Source organism: Haliaeetus albicilla, chromosome 12, assembly GCF_947461875.1.
Source record: "Haliaeetus albicilla chromosome 12, bHalAlb1.1, whole genome shotgun sequence".
Lineage (NCBI taxonomy): Eukaryota > Metazoa > Chordata > Aves > Accipitriformes > Accipitridae > Haliaeetus > Haliaeetus albicilla.
Window position 1 is genome coordinate 9212785 of NC_091494.1, and position 16865 is coordinate 9229649.

A 16865-nucleotide genomic window follows, 5' to 3' on the forward strand; every position below is an offset into this window, starting at 1 on the left:
GTAAATAATTAAGAGTTTTCTTTGTATTTGTAAGTTGTCTGTAAGCAAAAGCCCCAAGTAATATAGGAGGTTCTGTCCCGGCCTATGAAATTGTCCACTATTATCACAAGCTGTTTTTTTCTGAAGCTGGACTGAGGTTTTGAAAAAGGTTTCTGTTCTTTCATTGGATAATTCTTAAAACAAAGCTTGTAGCATAAAAAGCCACACTTATGAAGTAAAATGTTATGTCTTCTGCATAGTCCCTGAGTGCTGTTAAAAATCTGCCAATTCATAGCACTCCTAGGAGAGAACTTGTTCTGTAGACAATTCACATGTATCGAGAGCAATGGGACGGCTGAAAAGAAACAGAAGCGAAGCTGGTTTGAAGTTCTGAACGTTCACGAAAACATTTTGTAGTAAATCCTAATTCCTATTGTTATATACCCGTGCACATGAGAAGTGGTAAAACTGAGGTGTGTTACCAGTAAATACGTACTCTGTAGTACTATGTGCAGCTCTGCCCTAACCTGTGAAGGCACACTGAATAGAGACTATATTTAGAGGAGGGAAAGGTCGATATCAAAGACAAAAATAGATATCTCTCCACAAACCGTAAGAAGGAAACAGTACTTACGACACAAACATGTAAATAACCATTGATATTCTAAGATTTCACGGCATTTTGAAAAGACACACAATTTCACTATGCTCATCGGTTCCTTTCCATCCAATGAAAACAAACTCAGTAGAGTTTTTGTATGTGTGCATATAGTTTGTGTCTTAAGTCTGCTTTTAGCAAAAATAGAAGTAGATTGTAAAAGAGACACATCTGTATAGCCCAAGTATGCCTATAATATTGACTCTGTTCACGTCACTGTTTCAATCAAGCGATAGTAGGCTAACTGAAATTCTTCTGGGAACAGATGTGCTGTCCTGTCCCACATTTCACATGTGAGTGGGCCAGAGGTAGCACATCTGTTTGCCTATCAGACAGCACAGATAGTATAGACAGTGCTTGCATGCAAAAGTGGCTAACAAAGCAAAGGCAGTGGAAACACATTCACTGCATCCATTTTAGAATCATCGCAAAGACATTTGAAAGAAAACACATTACCCAACAGTTCGAAACCTATTATCTGTTTGATCATACAAGGGATGTGTCACATTTGGCAATGGCTGCAAGCGTGTTGCTGCAACCAAGCAAGGTGAATATCCCTCGTCACTTCACTCTGTATTTATTGTATTCTCTACAGTAAAAGAATACCCATGTTGGTGCCACCGTGTACAGAGAATAAAGAGGTCTAAAAACTGCAGACCTCCTCTGGTTCTGCTGTAGCTGCAGCCATTCGGCCCTGGAGAGCCAAATGCCCATAGTCATTGGTCATTTGTGATGCAAGTCCTCCCAACTCTTCCGGGTTAGTAACCGACTTAGTCATCTGAAAAAAGAACACAGGCAAGAGAAAAAGAAAAATGACAGGCATGAGAATAATTTGTTAATACACTCCAGCTTAGAAGCACACTCTTTTGTTTGGCCACACTGATGAAACAGGTAAACTGCTTGCCATGTAAGGGACCTGTCCTCCAGCAAGAATTCCATGAGGAAACCCAAGCAAACATGCTTTATTAGAATCATGGTAACCAGGCACTCACAGAACATACGGAGTAATCAAAGAGCAGCAGTTAGAGCTGGTAATTCACTCTTTGACATGGCAGGGCAACGGGCCAGGTACACAGTTACTTGGACTGGGTGAGGAAGCAGGTTTTGTGTGTCGCAGCCACCTTATTTTGTCCAAGGTGAGCTAGCTTACATCAGTCTCAGCTGGTGTGGCATGGGAGCATGAAAACGGAAAAAAATCTGAGGACCAATGCAATGTGTCTAAGATACGGGAAGAGGACCGAGAAGAAATAGGTAGGACTATGCAGAATGCCTTGGTAGAACATCAGTATAAATAACTGAATCTCTAGAAAAAGCCTACCTTTTAACAGAGATATGTCTTCTGTCTCCAATTTATGTTAGTAAAAGCCATGGAATTCCATCCTTGGGGCAGAACTAGTTTTAGACAAATTTATACTGTTTGCCAATAAGCTGCAATGTTGTAGATAGCAGAATCATCAACCTGTCTTGACTGCCACAGCAATCAACTTTGTAAAAATCCTGTCTGCAGCATACATAAATAGTTCCCTTGCCTCTCAAAAACAAACAAGCAATGGAAGTACTTTTCAAAAGGCAAACATATAATGGGTAAGCATTACTGTGAAACATGAGTTAAAATCTCGATTCAACAAGTGTCCTTTTTTCTTTTGTTAAACGCAGGTGAATCACAGAAATGCAAGAAAAGAACAATTTGAGATGTTGATCTGCATTCATTCATAAATATTACAGGGGTCTGAAAACATTGACGTTATTTCACAGGCTAAATGAAACAGTAAATGTGAAAGGGTAACCTGAAGTCATCGATACATGTAAGGTGGTATTTCAGTGACAATTAAACAGGCTGATGAAAAAGTATGGAGGTGAAATGTTTTCCTTTTACTTCTCAGTTTCTGTGGAGAAGAGCCACAATACAATTCAGCACTCCTCCTGTAGAGGGCCACCCCCACAATTGCGCCTCTAAAATCCGAGTTAAATTGACAAAATCATCACTTCCTTTGTTCCGTTACCCCTACAGAGATAAGGTTATTGAATATCAGCATTATAAAGAGTTTCATAACACTGTGCAAATCATTCCATGTTCCTTATGTAAGCAGAAGAGTTTGTACTTAGTTCTAACCAAATATCTTACCATTTCCTGTGCTGTTACAGCAATGGCTTTAGAATATTTCACCACAGTGGTCTGATAGTCAACAAATGTTCCCTTGGGATCTGGAGGCGTACCTTCATCGAGCTGCAAGAAAGAGGGAAAAATACAGCAGAAATAAGAGGTCATAACCAACAGCATACTTTACACATTATAATGAAAATGTATTATATATTCATTTTTATAATCTCTCTCTCAAAATATGCAAGTGAAGACAGTGCATCACGATGTACAGAGAAGCTCAGAAAAGATTTTAGTCCACGTTATGAGCATGGAAGATGCAGGGAATTTACAGTGCAGAGTTCTCAAGTGCAAGGTCAAACCACCCGTAGTTCTCAGCTAATGTAGAAAGGAACGTACAACAGTTATGAAACAAAATGTTCCTGCAAGAAAATAATGTAATATTCCTTTACACAGTAAGGGCTTTAATTCTGCACACCTTTAACTTGAGCTAGGAAAAGCCAATTATTTGGATTGAACTTATTTACATTTTGCAACTATACATTTTCAGTAGAATACATTACAAAGCATAGCAGAACACTTCAGGCTTTGACATCATCTTCTCTGAAAGTAGTTTGCTTCAAGATTGGCCTGCTGATCATTTAGGAGACTAACATAAAAGATAAGCAGGAAAAGGAAATAAAAATAAAAGGCCAGTTGACCTAAGATTGCAGTTAAATACCAGCATATCACTGAATAAAAATATTTTGTAGTAATTCTACCAACAACCATGTAGGTTGTTGACGCAAGCACCATCACCCACATCAGTTTGATTTCACAATCTGCAAAATCAAAGAATCTTTAGGTTTCCTGTCATAGCATCAGTTACCAACCACCACTGAAGTGAATCAGCAGCAGCTCTTCCAACCCCCTACAATGTGGATCAGCTTTCAAGTGCAAAACAAAAAAGGTGTCTGGATTTCTATGCTCACCTTGCTCATTGCCTCTGCTATCGAGTCTACCATACCTCCAACCATCCCTACTTCACTCGCAGCTTCATTTAAGGTAACCATGATATCATCCACAGCCTCTTTCATCAGTTGAGCTGCCTCAGTGATTGCATCGTGAGTATGGGATGCCTTGAAGAGAGAAAATGAGAAAGAGATCATCAGAGAGAATTCTGTGCACGAATCAGCGTGTGAATCAAAAGCGTAATTAACGAAGACATTACAATAATGCCTCTGAAAATCCCCTTTCAAGTCAAAGATGAGAAACTAAATCTAACAGCAATGTTGACAGAAGAAATCTTGCTTAGACAAGAAAACACAATGTCATATAGGAATTGCTTAGATAAGCAACAGGACCTTTTCTGGAAAAAATGATGAAAATGACTCATACATAATAGAAGCAACAAAGATAAGGGAAGGCAAAAATAACACCAGAGAGTGAAACAGTCTACTGCTGCACCAAAAGAAAATGTTCAAAAAGACACATGTAGACATATGAACAACAAGAGAAAATGCCTGCCATATAAAGGAAGAAAAAAATATCACGATCATATAGTATCACTAAAAAAGAGTGTAACAAAAAACACTCCTTGAGAATTATTTCACGTTTTTCTAAAGCAGTCAATAAAACCAAATACCAAACCCAAAAAATTCTCTATCATCAATCAAAAACGTACTTCAAAAAAATGCTTGGATATTCATGAAAAACTCATAATAGAAAAGAAACACAACCCAAACCCTAGAGTAAACACAAAAAAAAAAAAAAAAAAGAGAGAGAGAGAGAGAAAGAAAACAAGCAGGGCATGCAAACGCCTCAGAGAAAGGTGTGGGAAGTGCGCCAGAGAAAAAGCATCCTGTGACGCTGGCTGTGTAATACAAGCGTGCGAAGCGCACCAGAGGAAAAAGCATCGCACAACACCACCTGAGTATAGAGGTGTGGGAAGCATGTCAAAGTGTTGCATGACATCACCTGTATAAAAAGTGTTGCACACTGGCACCCCTCAGAGAAAGGCAAGCCCTAAAAGGAGCAGCGCGCGACAGTGCGAGAAAGGCATGGGAAGCGTGCTGTAAAACGACGGGAGCACCCCTATGGGCATGGTAGCACTGGAGGCGGCCGTGACATATGTGTATGTCCGGCAGGGGATGTGCCCAGTTGTGCAGTTTTTGAATGGCATGGGCAGGACCATGCATGGCTGGCCACCCGCTGGGTGAAGGCATGAGGTCCGGGAGGTCATGCATGCTCCTTATGCTGTCGGGTGGCTTGTGGGATAGTGTGTGCTTTCACGTGGAGTTCAGTGGCAGAAAGCAGGCACTGTCCTTTCTTCCAGGTGGCATGGGGCGTCCCCCACAAGCATCAGGGCCAGCAGGCCGCCACCCATTGGGCCATGTAGCCAACAGGCCTTGTCTTTTAACCGGTTGATTTCTGTAGTAGTGCATAGATATTTGCTGTCAGACCCTGACTTTGTGTCCCTTGTCAGGATGCTGTGAGCCAGGCTGGAATCCTGTCTTCAACAAGTGTTTCCACTCTCTGACAAGAATTGTCAGGAGAGCTGTCAACAGCACGTACACCACAAATGTATCCCTGAACCGTGCAGTAGGTAGGTGCTGTTTCTTCTGCCCCACCTGCCCTCTCTCTCCCCTCGCCCATCTCCAACAATCCCTTAGTTACACAAAGCAAGTGTACCTTGGGGTTTCCTCCCCCTTCTTTGGCGGCGTACAGCATCTGTAAGGCAGATTCTGCTAGCGTCTTGCTCTGGTCTAACACGGTCATCTGTTGCTGATGATCTAATGTTTTGGATGCCACACCAACTGCAGCTAAAACCAAGGGTTCAAAGTAACTTGCCAGCTGCGTTACCTAAGAAAGCCAGAACAACCACAGAAAGCCATTAAGCCTGTTTCTCAGGCATAACTGAGAGGAACCATATTCCCCAATTACCATCCAGCCATGGGTTAGCTCAAGTAGCACACTGTCCTAGTGATTCTGTGCTGTACAGCGTTTAGTTTAGTTTGTATTATGTGCCCGTGTGATTCTGTCTCCCCTCACCTTCAAATTCCCTGGTAAAGGCTTTTGTCTCCTCCCTCAGACGCACATGGTTCCTTGAAGTCAGATGAAATTGTTTTCAGAACTATCACGGGAGCCACACGCTACTTAGAAGCATCCATGACAAGTGTCTCCTCCATGCAAGGGAGGAATTTCTCAACCTTCATTGTGGATGACAGACAAAAAATGGGACCACACTGTTCACCTCAGGGACTGCTTGTATTCGCAATCTTTGCTCCCTAACCTCTGAAGCCCTCTTCATCAGATTCCAGTGTAGACCTGACGGTTCTCTGCTGTGTAAGACACCAGAGTGGGCACAAGTGCTAACATTACCTCCAGACACAGTCCATCACTCCTGATGCATGAACACTTCCCTAAGACAGCCATGTGGCCCAATCCTGCAATGTTTCTTGCTGTGAAAAAGGAGACTAGTGATGAAGTGGCTGGTATAGGCCAATAGGAATAGGCACACTACAAAGACAGCATACCAAACACGCTGCATTTTTCCCTCAGTTAATTACTTGGGCTCAATACAGTGTTTGGAATACCTAAAGACACAGTTCTGCTAGCAGCTTCCGTTGCTGTATTTTAGTCTTCAGAAACATGTGGAGTCAGTCTCTCTGTTTTCCTGTTTCTGATCTGATTTACACTTGTTCTGAGGAAACATCTGCTTTTGGCTATACACGTATTCTAAGAAAATAAGCAAATATTTTTATATGAATGAATATTTTTTACCTGTCTACCTGTCATCTGACACATCTTCTGCAAAACCACAACAGTGCTTGGTTCCTGTCAGAAGTCCATGAGACTTTGCTTTTACAGTTTTTACTGAATGCAAAAACCTGTACTGCTTTGGGCCGATTACTCCACAGAACACACACAAATAGCCCACTGCGGCACCATCTGGTACACCTGAAGCCTCATAAGTTCCAGTATGTGTAGGTTCGCTGGGGCTATAAGCGGCTTTCAAAGGCCAGCATGGGGAAGAAAAATAGCAGTACTTCACGCACAGATATTGAAAGGTTTACTCCATCTAAATGACTATGTGGATAGCTAAGAGCCAATAAAATTTTAAGACTTAGTCAGACTTCTTTTTCTATTTTGTTTCTCAGAGGATTAAAGCAAAAAAAAAAATCACTAATAGGAATGATTTCACAAATATAAGGTCTTTTAAGCTGTGTCAAAATAAACAGCAGGAACAGTTTCTTCTGCATTCAGCATGAAAAACAGGCTCAAGAGAAGTGCTGGCGACTTTGGTCAACATTTACCTAACAAGCAGGAGGAGAAATGTGACTCCCTAACTACCTATATCTTAGCAATCCTAATTTGTTGTGCACCTCAAAGGGCTAGGTAATCTGAGAATCAAAACTGCAAATAGTTGAGATGTTATGAAATATTTGATGGTTATCCAAAGCTAAAAGGAGTTACTTGGGTACAACTCTGGAAGAGCTCTCACACTAAGGAAGTGATTCATTTCCAGTATTAAATGCACAGACACAGAAAACTTGTATTTATTTTTCTCTCAAGAATATATTGTAGGATGAGGAATTACTGTCTGAGAAACTACTAAAATCTTGTAATAACCACAGTAAATAATGCACACTTCTGGTACACATGTTGTAATGTTTCATTTTTGGACGAAGATCTAATAAGCACAACTTCTACCACACTTACACTCAACAGTGACACGTTTACACAACACTTACAATAGAATGCAAGATTGTTGTAAGCCTTTCTTCCCTCCTAACCCCTAAAAATTTGCAGCAGGGGCTGAAACTCAGGGTAGTTTAAAATCACAAATTTTTTCCTAATACAGCTAACACTCCCTCCCTCCCAAGGAGACAGAGCACCTTGCTCGAAAGGTGGAAAGTCGGCACATCACACTCCTCCTTTGAAACCACAGTCTAAACCTCACTCGCCTCAGACTACAGAAGCTGCTTCAGGAGGTGGGCCTCCACAGGCCAGAGGTAGCCTCTGTGCATATCGCACACTTCCCTCCTCGCTTCATCATGAGCTGGCCAGGAAATGGAGTAGTGTGCTTTATGCAAGGACCTCAGATCAGGATAGGATCTGACAAACCTTTGCAGACTTCTTCAACTGGCCAAATTCTGCTATATATACATATTCAAACTGTAACTCTGTGACCTGCCGAACGAGCCTGGAGTGTGATGGACCCCAGGTCCTGCAGTCACCTTTAATACAGCACAAAAGACAGAAGAACCTACACATATGTACAGCTGCTGGCTGCAACAGCCAGAGGTAGTGAGACCTATAACATTGCGCTCTACCGTTCCATCTTTGCCTTTCTTTCCCCTTTCTTCATTTGTCCTTCCTCTGCAAACCTGCCTCCTCACCAAAAACCTCAATGAAAATATCTTTCCTATGGCCCAAAATTTTAACAGGTTTATTTGGTCTTAGCTCCAAGTATTTGGAAATCCCAGATCTTTCCTCCCTTCCACGTGCTTTCTTCTGCTCTTTTGTAGGAAGTGGAAAAACTACTAAATCATGATCTCCCCTAATGTCCACCTGCCCAAGATTTCAAATACCTTCATAACGGTAGGACAGTACCTTGTGCCCAAGCTGAGCTGCCTCTCCCCGAGCTGCAGTTGCTATGGGATCAATGAGGTGGCCAATTTCCTGGACGACCGATGTCAGCTGCTCCTGTAGAGCCTAATAGAAAGACAAATTGTCAGTTACTATCATAGCTGTTCTTTTATCAAGTTGTACCATACCATAACTATCACCCTCAGACCAACTGGCACACTCAGAACACTGTTCAAATGACCCACTACAGTAGATGCAGAAACCACAATGTCAGCTTTCTTTACGTACTTGCTCATTTCTTCTCCTTTACCCTGTTTCAACAAGAACCCTGAGATAGGCCTGCTCCTCTTTAGATTTATATGGCAAGTCTGGGGAAAGAGGGGGGAAGACGGCTCCCTCCTACTCCAGCTGATGGTAGCAAACTTGGAAGTAGGTGTCCTTCCTCCTTGCAATGTGACAACATCCCCCCGTCCAACTATTCTTGCTCTGCCAAAGATTTAGTATCACTGCACCAATCAGAGAAACCAGCAGGAGCTCCGATTTAAATATGAAGAAACATTCTTCAAAGCAGACAATACAGCACAAGAGCAAAAAGCTCTGCTGTAGACTTTGAAGCTAGCAGGAGAAATTAACCAATAAGGAAAGACAAAGGAAAAATATGACATCTCTGAGGGACAGAGATGAGGACTGACCACCTGAATACCATCTGCGGGACAAGAGCATAAGAAAAGCATATTACTGGGCTTGTCGAGACATAAATACTGGCTTTCAATTCAAAGGCACTAAATGTCTTGGCAGTCACCAGGATTTAGCTCACTCTCATGAAAGGCAAAAGAAAATAAATACTGTTTTTGCACTTGGTTACATTCCCATACTGCTTTATATGTAACTGCTGTTTTCAGTAACGTTTATTTCAGTTTGACATGGTGTCCAAGATGACTTCATCATTTGAATAGAAAAGAATTATATCTATAACATATTTCCTGTAATAACTTCTTTTGTATAGCTTCATTTAGTCCAAGATGTTTCTAGTATGCAGCATTACAGTGCAAAGAAACCACTAGAATACACAAATAGATATGTAATTTCAGGAAGCAACAGTACAAAAAGACACTAAATACCAAGCTGAGAATCTGATCATCAGTTGCTGACTATTTGTAGGCAGCCTGGCATGACAGCCCTTCCTCAGTGAGATAAAGGCTGAAATAGGACAGGATTGGTCTATGTTACTGTGGGGGGTGGGGAAGGAAGTTTTTTTACATATCAACATCAGCTCCAGATATCACTTGTTTAATGACAAAATAGGCATTAAGAAAAATGACATTGACATTTACATCACTGGACTTCTAGTAATAGATTAGTTTCAGAAACATCCCAGCTTCCACACAGCAAGGCACCAGAGAAACACTATCAGTTGGCCATGTCAGCCCAGGAAGTCAGAGTAATATATGGGTGGTGGTTAAAAATAACCATTTTCAACCGTACTTTTGCCTGGTGATTCTTGTATCTTTCCAGAAGCAATATACTTTGGCCAGTGCATGATTTTGCCTAGAAAGATTCCAGTAAGAATACTTCTCTCCTCACTGGTAGTAGATTGTGCCAAGCACTCAGCTCCAAATCTTCAAACAGAAAGAAAAGCAGCAGGGTAAGTGAGGCTGCTCAGCATTAGTCTCTTTGTTCCTATGCTATCTCCCTTACCTCAACTGAGATGTCATCCCTGGTGGCCAGACTCTGACTGACAGCTGCAAGGGAGGCCTGCTCAATGTCTCTGATGCATCTGTTGATCCCATCAATGGAGAAATCACATTCTCGCTGGCCTGGGGCCTTGTCCCTGAAAGACAGAGATAGTAAGCTGAACATGGTGGGAAGGAGGTAGGCTCTTTCATGAATGCACACAGGCATACTTCATTACCTAACAATATATAAAGCACATGGGAGGAGAGCAACAAGGACAAAAGTTAGCTTTGTTCTACCTACAGGATTTTGATATACGTACTTCGCACACTTTCATACACAACACATCTTGCTCCTCTCAATGATTAGACAGAAAAAATATTGTTGCTTCAGAAGAAAAGTGCAAATTCAACCTCCTTAGGATGGCCAGACTAGCCCAATAATGAGGGTCAACACGAAAATGCAACAGACACCAGGAAAAAATACTCATGTTTCTGCACAGTGTGATCGACTGTCTCAGAAAACAATTCCTTAGGTATTAGGTGTTGCATTCAGTCCCAAGTATCTTTTAAACGAAGGTTAGTTTCCGAGTACTTTGTCCTGACGTGCGGTTTTCTATTTCAGTACAGTTATTATCAAAGATCAACAAAACTGTAAACACCCCTTAGTTCACTGTTTTCATACCATTTTGATTTAATCAATATTAAGAGGTTAAGTATAGAACTACACTTTAAAATTTTCATTGAGAAAAGGACAGACAGGTTTAATCCAAAAAATAAAGAACATTCACTTCTTGCTACAGCATTCTTGCAACTAAACAGAGAACACTATAGGAAACAATAGATAGCAAAGGTAATTTATACACTGTCTGACCCATCTTAAAAAAAAAAAAAAGCTGTTTTCCACATACTACACGTTGGTACATGATCTGGATGGAAGTAATATCAGCTACTTTTTTTTTTTTTCTACAGCATTCTCTATCTCATTTACCTTAAACTGAATTGGAGATGGAACCAGGGAAGGAGAACAGAATACAAACACAGAACAACCCTATGCTGCAGAGTGCTGCAGTCATGAGTTATGATTAAACACGCAGTGTAACTGGGGAGATATTGTGCATTGCAGAATAAATAATCTCCTAGTGAAAAATACCACAGTGCTAATGGCCATATGGTATTATTCTTTATGAACAGCTGCTCAATTGTTACTACAAAAGACATACCTGATAGAGGTGATAAGGCTCTTGATAGAATCTGAGACAGTATGGGAATGCCCTGCAAGTACAGACCATGTAGGAGGGTCTTTTGGATTGATAGCCAGAGAACGAGCAGTTTTGATCAATAAAGACGAGCTCTCCAACATTGTTTTAGCAGAAACTAGAATTGGTTCCTGTGCTCGCGATCCCTGTAGTCAGAAAGGTACAAGCACACAAAGAACATTCAAATAATTACTTGAGTTCATCCACACTTTCTGCTCCTAAAAATATATTTAATTAACAGCATTAAAATGGCATTATCATTTCTTGTATCATACTATTATATACACAGATAGTCAACACGGAAATAGTACTAAAATCATCGCAGTCCAACTGTTTTCTTTATAACATACTTAAGAAACACTTCAAGTTTAGAAAGGCACCATCCAGCTGAGAAACAGGAGAAAACAATGACACTTGTTTAATCATAGACTACAGAGATATCATTGAAAATAAACTTTATTTGTCACAAAACTTGCAAGATCCAACCAAGTGTGCTCTTCTCCCAGGAATTAGTTGAACTACAATACTCTGTGTGTGTCATCGTCTCCGTATCTATTTTATCGCCGGTAATCTGGTAAACCCAGGTACCGCAGGCCTGGAAAGCAGGCTTAGATTTCAGTTACAGCCCCACAACTTTAAGATTGCAACAGTTACTGCATCGACTGATATTGCCAGCTGGAACAGAGGCTGCCAAAAGCAGGAAGGAGCAGTTGGAGAGTCAGTAACAATACACAACCTCTACTTCGAAGCTTTTATGAAGCTTGAAGGATTTTTCTCCACCCCTCCACCCCCAAAAACCCCCTTTATTAGTTACTTTAAATACTGTTCTGTTGTAGTTACAGGGGTTGAGGATGGAGAACTCACACACAAAAAAAAAAAAAAAAAAAAAGACCAGAAGGCCCACAGAAAGTTATTCTTCCCAGTAAACCTGCTTCTTGTCATCATGACCGTATAATTTTTGAAAGGGAAAAACCCCAGTGACATCCCTTCAATCCTTTTCAGAACTAATTAGGTTCCATTTGTTAAAGCTGCTCTTGAGGGAAAAAGGGAAATTTATTACTTTATCACATGGAATAATCCAGCTAACAAGACACGTGAGTCACCTGTACTGTATCACTTTACCAACAGGAGACTGGCAGCACCTACTGTAGCCTAACTAGTTTTATCCTACTGGTGCAAAATTCAAGGTCAGAGGTTAAGCAAAAGACAGCAGAATGCCCTATGAACACCCAGGAACACAGAGAGACACTTTGGGGTCAGGTCTTTACACTCGCTTCCTCTCTCATGACACGCGATTAATTCAACATTTTCAACTTTTTGAGGGTGGAAGTGCAACATCCTGCCTTACCTCAGTGCTGATCTGTGCTGGTATGCTGACAAATTCTGGATTCGAAGCAAACGCTGTCAGATTTTCCACAGCCTCTATCAAAGGTGCAGTAGCAATTCTGCACTTGTTGCGGTTCTCTTCAGAGAAATCACCATCCAGGGCCTGGAAATTAAATCATGATTGAGTTCTGTCTGAATGGGTTTCTTTGCAAAATTGAAAGAAGATGGTTTAATTCTTCAAAGTTTTAAACTGTTGTGTGTTTACGACATTTGAAACTTTGTCCACAAACAAGGCTGATGCAAAGAATGTGATCCTTTAAGAGTGTGCTTCTTTCCTTAACTGCTTATTGACCCTAAACTTAAAACTGCTACTTTGCTTCACAAGACTGAATAAAGGTTCTCTATCATTGCACTCTGATGATTCTTGTAAACTGTGTCTCAGCACCTCATGCTCCAAACAGTGGAAATGGTTCTTTCCTATATACTGATTTTTTTTTTTTTTAAATTTTTTTAAGCAAACCAATGATTTATTGCTCTCATTTTCATACAAGTCAACTGATCTCTTTCATAATCTCATAGGAAAGATTTCAGTATGATGGACCTTCTGTGTAACATAATAGAACCTTCCAGTCCTAAGAGCATAATGATTTTAAAAGACTTTCAGTAGCAGATCAGCTAATGGCTTCCAGAAGGGTTTAGAATCGTGAGTCCTCTATGGCTTAACAAGTATTATTTCTGCTTGCATGAGGAAAAACTACCTCCTGCCAAATTGCAGGCAGTTATCTGGAAAATAAAAGGTTACTAATAACAGGAGACTATTAAACAGCAGCAACATAAATGGCTTCTGTTTCGTTCCCACTATTTTTTTTTTTTTTTTTCCTCTCACAAATATGGTAAAGCTGTCAAAAACGCCTCCACAAACCTCTGGATATTGAGCAACGTAACACCCTTAAAAACCTTCACATTGAGTTGTTTGCAAATTATTCTCACAGTTCAAACTCATTAAATACATTGACATAGAGGTGTCTCATACTGGATGGGCCAGCTGCCTCTCCTAATACTAATTTTGCCCAATTCTTTCCATCTTGACTACAGCACAGTTATACCACTGAACGTGCTTTCCAATCCAGGTCTTTAAAAAAAAGTAATAAATGATTTCTTAAACCATACATATCACAGAAGGTAAAAAGATATTTCTAACTGTTCTGATTCTGTCTCAACAGGTAAAAAAAAAAAAAAAGGAGATAAAAACACAAAGGAAGAAGGAAGCACAATTAAGCAGCATTTGTACCTTGATAGTTTTAACCAGGTTAGCAGTGCTGTTTGCAACTTCCTTGGCAGACTGCACAAAGTGTCTCTTGGCAACAGGATTCGCTGTCTTTGATGAAGCAATGCGACAAGCATTGCACAAAGCAGAAGTATGTTTGGCCACAATTGTGGCAGCTGATAATACCTGCAAAAATAGGTGGCACAAAACAAGCAGATTGTCAAAGGAGCATGACAGTTACTCTATTCTAGCTCTGCAAAGTCGCAGTTCAAAGCCATGCAAGAGTTTCAAATCAAAACTTCTTTGCGTGGTCACAAATAAAGAGAAGTCGTGTCCTAACAATGACAGTCTCACTGCAATCCTCTGGAATCACCTGTGATGGGCTGCTTGCTGGATCTACCAAGTTCTGGCAAGCCATCTGGATTGCTTGATTGGCTCTGGCAAATTGAATTGGGTCAACAAGACCCTGCTGACCAGCCTGACTGTTTGGATCCGAGATGCCAACCAGGTAAGCAGCCTAGAAATGGAGAAAGGAAGAAAACAATCCTAAGAAACAATGCTAAATCCATCTTGATCCTTTGATAAGATTGCCATATGTCACAGCACAGGGTGGTCAGAGATTATCCAGAAATCATACTGTGAAGTACTATGACTTTTTTTTTTGTAATAAATCTCCAGAATCCTCTGAAACCAAAAAAACTTACCCTAACACTTGTGAAATTTATTTAGTCAAAACAAAACTGTCCACTGTCTAAGCAGCTGGTATCCCTGGAAATGTTATTTTTCACTTGCGTAGCCAATAGAAAGAGCTTTAATGGTCACAAGCATCAGCAAATTATTTACTAGATTAGCCACAGTTGAAGGTGGTGAGGGTCTTCATCAAGCCTGAGTAGAAAACCAATTCACAGCAAATGCATTACTGCTGAGTGTAGGACCCATCAAGTCTGCAGTTGCTGGTCTCACTGCAGCTCAAGATGTCTGATGGACAAACTTACTCTCTCAATTAAATAAAAGTTTCATGCCTCTCAACAAGGAGGAATTGTCTGAACTGTCAAAACTGTATTTGAAGATTTCTTGATGAATTTCCATTACAGATAAAATTATCTGTCATCTTGATATGCCAGTAAGGCAATGCAGGGTTAGATGTGGAGGAGATTGTCTGCACTGAGACATTCCATATTTGGGGAAATCAAGAGGTGGTTTCCAGATGCAGAGTATGATCCCCACCCCCAGCCAAATCCTTCACTGAAGAGGCTGTATCAGCTCTCAAGAGTTCAAGTCACCCAGTTATCAGATCAGTGAAATCACAGTGACCAGTTCCAGACTCTAATTAGTTTTAGTATCTTAAGAATTTTGGTTATTCCAAAAGTATCTGAACAGCTGAAACAAGTTGCTTATTATTTAAAATGTCTGAAATTAGTAGTGCTCCTCACAAATTTTTATGAACGAAATTAAACTTGATTTATTTATTTTAACTGTGACTTTTTTGTGCGCTTCTCTACAATGTAATAGTTCAGAGCTTGAGCTGCAAACAGGAATTCCGTATGCTGCAGCTTTGACATTTGCTTTATCCTCAGAAAAGTTTCCTTCTTGATGTCATTTCCCTTCCTTATAAAATACGCATGTTATTGCCCTCTGCCGCTTCTGCAACATACAGCAGTGTATGCGCAATTTCTGTGGATCTACATAGACCACACTGCATAGTACAAGATCATCATTTGTTTGGCCACAAGGAAGTGAATCTCAGATTTACACACCCACAACATGAGCTTGCTAAAAAAATAAACACATATACTTGCTTTACAGACTTCATTAGCTTACCTGAGCTGCTGCCTCTGTGAGGCCACAAAGAGCCTTGGACGCAACTCCAACACATTCTCCAAAGACTAAGAGATCGCCAGTTTTTGCATTCTGGGAAATGCCTGCCATTGATTCTCCAAGAACCTCAGAAATTAAAAAAAAAAAAAGTTACCTTCCCAATATGCTTCCCTACCACTCAAAGGCAAGTGATTCCTGGCTTTGAGCCAGTTCCGGCCCACAAACCTCTTTGATTTGGCTTCCAGAAATGATAGCTAGTTATCAGCTTCGCTGAACTGGGCACATTCCTCTGTGTGGTATAAGGGATAAGGCATGCAGATCAACAGTGCCGAACATAAACACTATTATAGCGCAAATGACTACGAGGATACAAAATTAACCCTCATCATTTTTGCTATCATCCACTAGCCATCACAGCTAGCCTGGCACTAGGTACATTTCACGGATTGCAGAACATGACAACCAATCCTGCAGCTGCTGTTGACACTTCCGGGACCTTCTTTGCCCGCAAACTCACTGAAACTCAGTGGAAATGAAATTGCATCTAGTCTGCTGGAACCATCTGAATGTCAGAATACACATTAATTCCCACAGTGTCTCCCACTGAATTCAGTTTATTTTCTTCTAAAATTCAAAATAAGGTCTGACTGCAGTAGAGCATTAGATGCAAGGTGATATGCACATCCATTGAGCACTTTGTTTTTCTTTTAGAGAAGGAAGGATCTGAGACAATTCCAACACATCAAGTAATGAGGACACCAAAAGCAAAGCTTCAAAGGCAGATATATAGCATGGTATGTTTAAAAATAACTCAAGAGATTTCACACAGATTTTCTGATGTGCTAGAATATCTGGACTGCTCAGACATTTCTCTAAGCTGTTTTGCACAGAACGATACAATGGTATTTCATTGCCAAGCCTCCCATTTACACTTTGGGCCCTTCTAACATAGCTGCAGTCAAAATATATCATGAAAGTATGACATGCTGTCTAACGCACAGGAGAGGAAGGGAGAAAGAGGGAAACTAACAGCACTGCATACCAGTCACATAATTAAAAATTTCTTACTGAGGCAATATGTCTTCTAAGTGACCAAAACCTGAAATTACCTGTAAGAGACCTATCTCAGGCTGAGTCTTATCAAGGAATGCAGCATACACTTGTAGCTATAAACACTGTGCTGTGTTTCTAGCATATTTGATATGCATGTGGA

General features: G+C 40.6%; 1 protein-coding gene across 4 annotated transcripts in view; it reads right to left on the reverse strand.

Moving 5' to 3' along the window:
- Positions 1 to 16865, reverse strand: part of TLN2 (talin 2) — a 204711-nt gene that overhangs the window by 43403 nt on the left and 144443 nt on the right. For 3 of the 4 annotated variants that reach the window (XM_069797991.1, XM_069797992.1, XM_069797990.1), the window contains exons 34-44: positions 15656 to 15778; positions 14208 to 14351; positions 13859 to 14020; positions 12590 to 12730; positions 11206 to 11387; positions 10008 to 10140; positions 8334 to 8435; positions 5409 to 5579; positions 3710 to 3856; positions 2763 to 2864; positions 1296 to 1415 (exon numbers count right to left, since the gene is read on the reverse strand). In XM_069797991.1, the coding sequence (XP_069654092.1) occupies positions 1296 to 1415; positions 2763 to 2864; positions 3710 to 3856; positions 5409 to 5579; positions 8334 to 8435; positions 10008 to 10140; positions 11206 to 11387; positions 12590 to 12730; positions 13859 to 14020; positions 14208 to 14351; positions 15656 to 15778 (1527 nt within the window). The remainder of the gene's footprint in view (positions 1 to 1295; positions 1416 to 2762; positions 2865 to 3709; positions 3857 to 5408; positions 5580 to 8333; positions 8436 to 10007; positions 10141 to 11205; positions 11388 to 12589; positions 12731 to 13858; positions 14021 to 14207; positions 14352 to 15655; positions 15779 to 16865) is intronic. The other variant, XM_069797993.1, reaches the window with a different exon arrangement.